Genomic DNA, 3,518 nt, shown 5'->3' with positions numbered 1-3,518 from the left:
AAAAGCATTTCTGTATATCAGTGACAAATCCTCCAAGAAGGAAATGAGGAAAACTACCCCATTCACAATATCCTCAAAAAAAAAATATAATAAGCTACTTGGGAATCAACTTAACAAAAGAGGTGAAAGATCTATACAATGAAAACTACAGAACCCTAAAGAAAGAAATCTAAGAAGACCTTAGAAGATGGAAGCATCTACCTTGCTCTTGGATAGGCAGAATTAATATTATCAAAATGACCATACTACCAAAAGCACTATACAGATTTAATGCAATTCCAATAAAATTCTTAAGTTAGGACACACAGAGATAGTACACATGCCCAGGAAAGACCTAAGACTTGAAGAATTTACTGTAGGCTAAAAGTTTGGTATACTCAGTAAATAGTGTTATTCATTCATGTGAGTTTGCAAAGATTGGGAGATGACTATTTTTCCAGATGATTGCAATAGATAACAAAGTAACAGGGAATTATGGCCCAGGAAAAAAAAAATTCCAGAAACAGTCTCAGGAGAAACATACAGATAAGACTTACTACACAAACAATTTAAAACCACTATTTTAAATGAGCTGAAAGAAAGAACTAAAAAGAATTAAATAATATATGAACAAGGTAAAAATATCAATAGAATATTTTATAAAAGGAAACAAACACATGTATAAGATATAAAAAATACAGTAATTGATTTGAAAAAATTTACTAGAGGAGTTCAATAGCAGCTTGAAGAGACAGAAAAAAAGAATCAGTGAATCAAAGACAGGTCATTCCAAATTATCAAGTCTGAAAATAAAAAAGGAAAACAAGAAACGAAGTGAATAGAACCCAACTTGTGGGACACCATCAAATGCCTCAAAATGTACATGGCAATATCAGAAGAAGTGGAGGGAGAGATTATTACAAGAATGACTGAGAAAATCTCAATTTTTTAGGAAATACATGTATCTATGATGCTAAGAAGTTCAATGAACTCCAAGTAGGTAAACCCAAAGATTTCTCTCAAGACACATTATAATCAAACCATCAAAAAACAAAGAGGGAATCTTGAAAGTAGAAAGAGGAAAATGATTGTCACATACAAAGAATCCTTACTGAGACCCTAAGTAGATTTTTTTTTTCATCAGAAACTTTGATGGTCAGAAGTACTTAGATGGGGCAAATTCCCACTAACCAAGAAATATATATTTGGGAAAACTGTCTTAAAACATGAATGAGAAATTAATGAATTCTCAAGAAAACAAAAGCTAAAAGAGTTCATTATCAATAGACTTACCTGACAAGAAATGATAAAGGAAGGCTTTCATGTTAAAATGAAAATATATTAAATAATTAACTTGAAGCTATACACAAAAGATAAAGTTCTCTTGTAAAGGTAAGGAAATGGATGCATATAAAAACCAGTGTGGTTACAATTTTGCTTAGTAACTTTATTTTTTATTTCTGTATGATTTTATAAAATGAAATCATAAAAAATTTCTCAATCTATGTTGTTACAAATATATAAAGAGGTAATTTGTGATATCAATAACATAAAATGGAAGGGAGTAGCTGTAATGTAGACTTTTGTATATAACTGAAGCTAAGTTCATATTAACTTAAGATTAATTATCATAACCTTAGAATATTATATATAAGTACCATGAAGCAAAATAATATATGTACATATATGTGTACATATATGTATATATACACATATGCGTATATATACCTGTATGTGTATACACATAGACACACACATACATATATTTGTGTATATATATGAATATATATATATATATATATATATGTATATATATGAATATATATATATATATATATATATATACACTATGTATTTGAATATATATACATAATATAAACAAATGTAAATAAGCCTCTATAAAACATCAAACAACATACAGAAAGGAAGTAAGGAGAATGAGGGACAAAAATATTGTAAGTAATGAAGAAAGGAAATAAAAAAATGGCAAAAAATGTGTGCTATCCTACCAACAATTAATTTAAATGTACTATATTAAAGTCTTTCACATGGATTAACAGAATGAATTAAAAAGCATACAGCACAACTTTAGATATGACACAGGGGAGGGGGCAGAAGGGAGTGGGCATTGGGGTAGGAAAGACGGTGGAATGAGATGGACATCATTACCCTAAGTACATGTATGAAGACACGAATGGTGTGACTCTACTTTGTGTACAACCAGATATGAAAATTGTGTTCTATATGTGTAGTGTGAATTGAAATGCATTCTGTGGACATATATAACAAATTAGAATAAATAAATAAATTTAAAAAATAAATACAACTTACAGCAGTGTATACTACTATACTTAAATGAGTTTTAGTATATTAGATCAAACAATTCACAGAGATTGAGAAGATAAGAAATCAAAAACTGTGACATACAAATGGTAGTGAAAGAAAGTGAAAGTGGGGGCTGGGGATGTGGCTCAAGTGGTAGCTTGCTCGCCTGGCATGCGTGCGGCCCGGGTTCGATCCTCAGCACCACATACAAACAAAGATGTTGTGTCCGCCGAAAACTAAAAAATAAATATTAAAAAAAAAGTTTTAAGAAAGTGAAAGTGGCTATACTAATTTTAATCAAAACACACTTTAACACTGCCTCCGCGATTGCAAACCCGGAAGACGGCTCTGGCAGCTGGACTGTGCGGGCCGGCCCAGCACGGCCATGCAGCCCCTGGAGGTCTTTTCTCCTGGCACCCTGTATTCATGGCCTTGGCGTTCTGCCTCTTCATGGCTGAGGCCATCCTCCTCTTCTCACCTGAGCATTCTGTGTTCCTCTTCTGCTCCCAAAAGGCCTGGATCTGGCTCCACTGGGCAGGGCAGACCCTAGCCATTCTCTGCGCTGCCCTAGGCCTGGGCTTCATCATCTCCAGCAAGATCCGAAGTGAGCTGCCCCATCTGGTATCCTGGCACAGCTGGCTAGGAGCACTGACATTACTGGCTACTGGTGGCCAGGCACTATGTGGGCTCTGCCTACTTTGTCCCCGGGCAGCCAGGGTCTCCAGGGTGGCTCGCCTCAAGCTCTACTATTTGACATGTGGACTGGTGGTCTACCTGATGGCTACAGTTACAGTGATTCTGGGCATGTACTCAGTGTGGTTCCAGGCCCAGATCAGAGATGCAGCATGGTACCTGTGTCTGGCACTGTCCCTCTACCCAGCCCTGGTGATCATGCACCAGATCTCCAGCTCCTACTTGCCAAGGAAGAAAATGGATATGTGAGTGCTTCTGAACTCTGAATCTGGTTGGAATACTTGCCTTGGATTTCAATCATTCCTTGGTGACCTTCAAAGGACCCACTTCAGAAGTGGTTGAGTTTTTGCACTTAATGGCTGGGCCAGGTGCTGCAAAAATGGCTGTTGTTGAGGGATGACTCAGTGGGCCAAAATGGGGAAGTACACTGGATGCAAGTAGAAAGTGATGGAGAACTTGAGCCTGAAGCCTCCACTCTTGATGGGAAACAGAAGTATTAGGTGGTGGTGGTGGTGGTGGTG

At 36.3% G+C, this 3,518-nt stretch overlaps 1 protein-coding gene across 1 annotated transcript; it reads left to right on the top strand.

Annotated features, from left to right (window-relative positions):
* The first annotated feature begins 2,649 nt into the window (after positions 1–2,649).
* LOC107148509 (probable transmembrane reductase CYB561D1) lies at positions 2,650–3,457 on the top strand. Its single transcript, XM_048790431.1, has one exon. The coding sequence runs from the start codon at positions 2,731–2,733 to the stop codon at positions 3,244–3,246; it is 516 nt and encodes a 171-aa protein (XP_048646388.1). The 5' UTR covers positions 2,650–2,730; the 3' UTR covers positions 3,247–3,457.
* Positions 3,458–3,518: the final 61 nt, after the last annotated feature.

Source organism: Marmota marmota, unplaced genomic scaffold (genome assembly GCF_001458135.2).
Source record: "Marmota marmota marmota unplaced genomic scaffold, marMar, whole genome shotgun sequence".
In the NCBI taxonomy this organism is placed as follows: Eukaryota; Metazoa; Chordata; class Mammalia; order Rodentia; family Sciuridae; genus Marmota; species Marmota marmota.
This window is presented reverse-complemented; position numbering and strand designations above follow the sequence as displayed.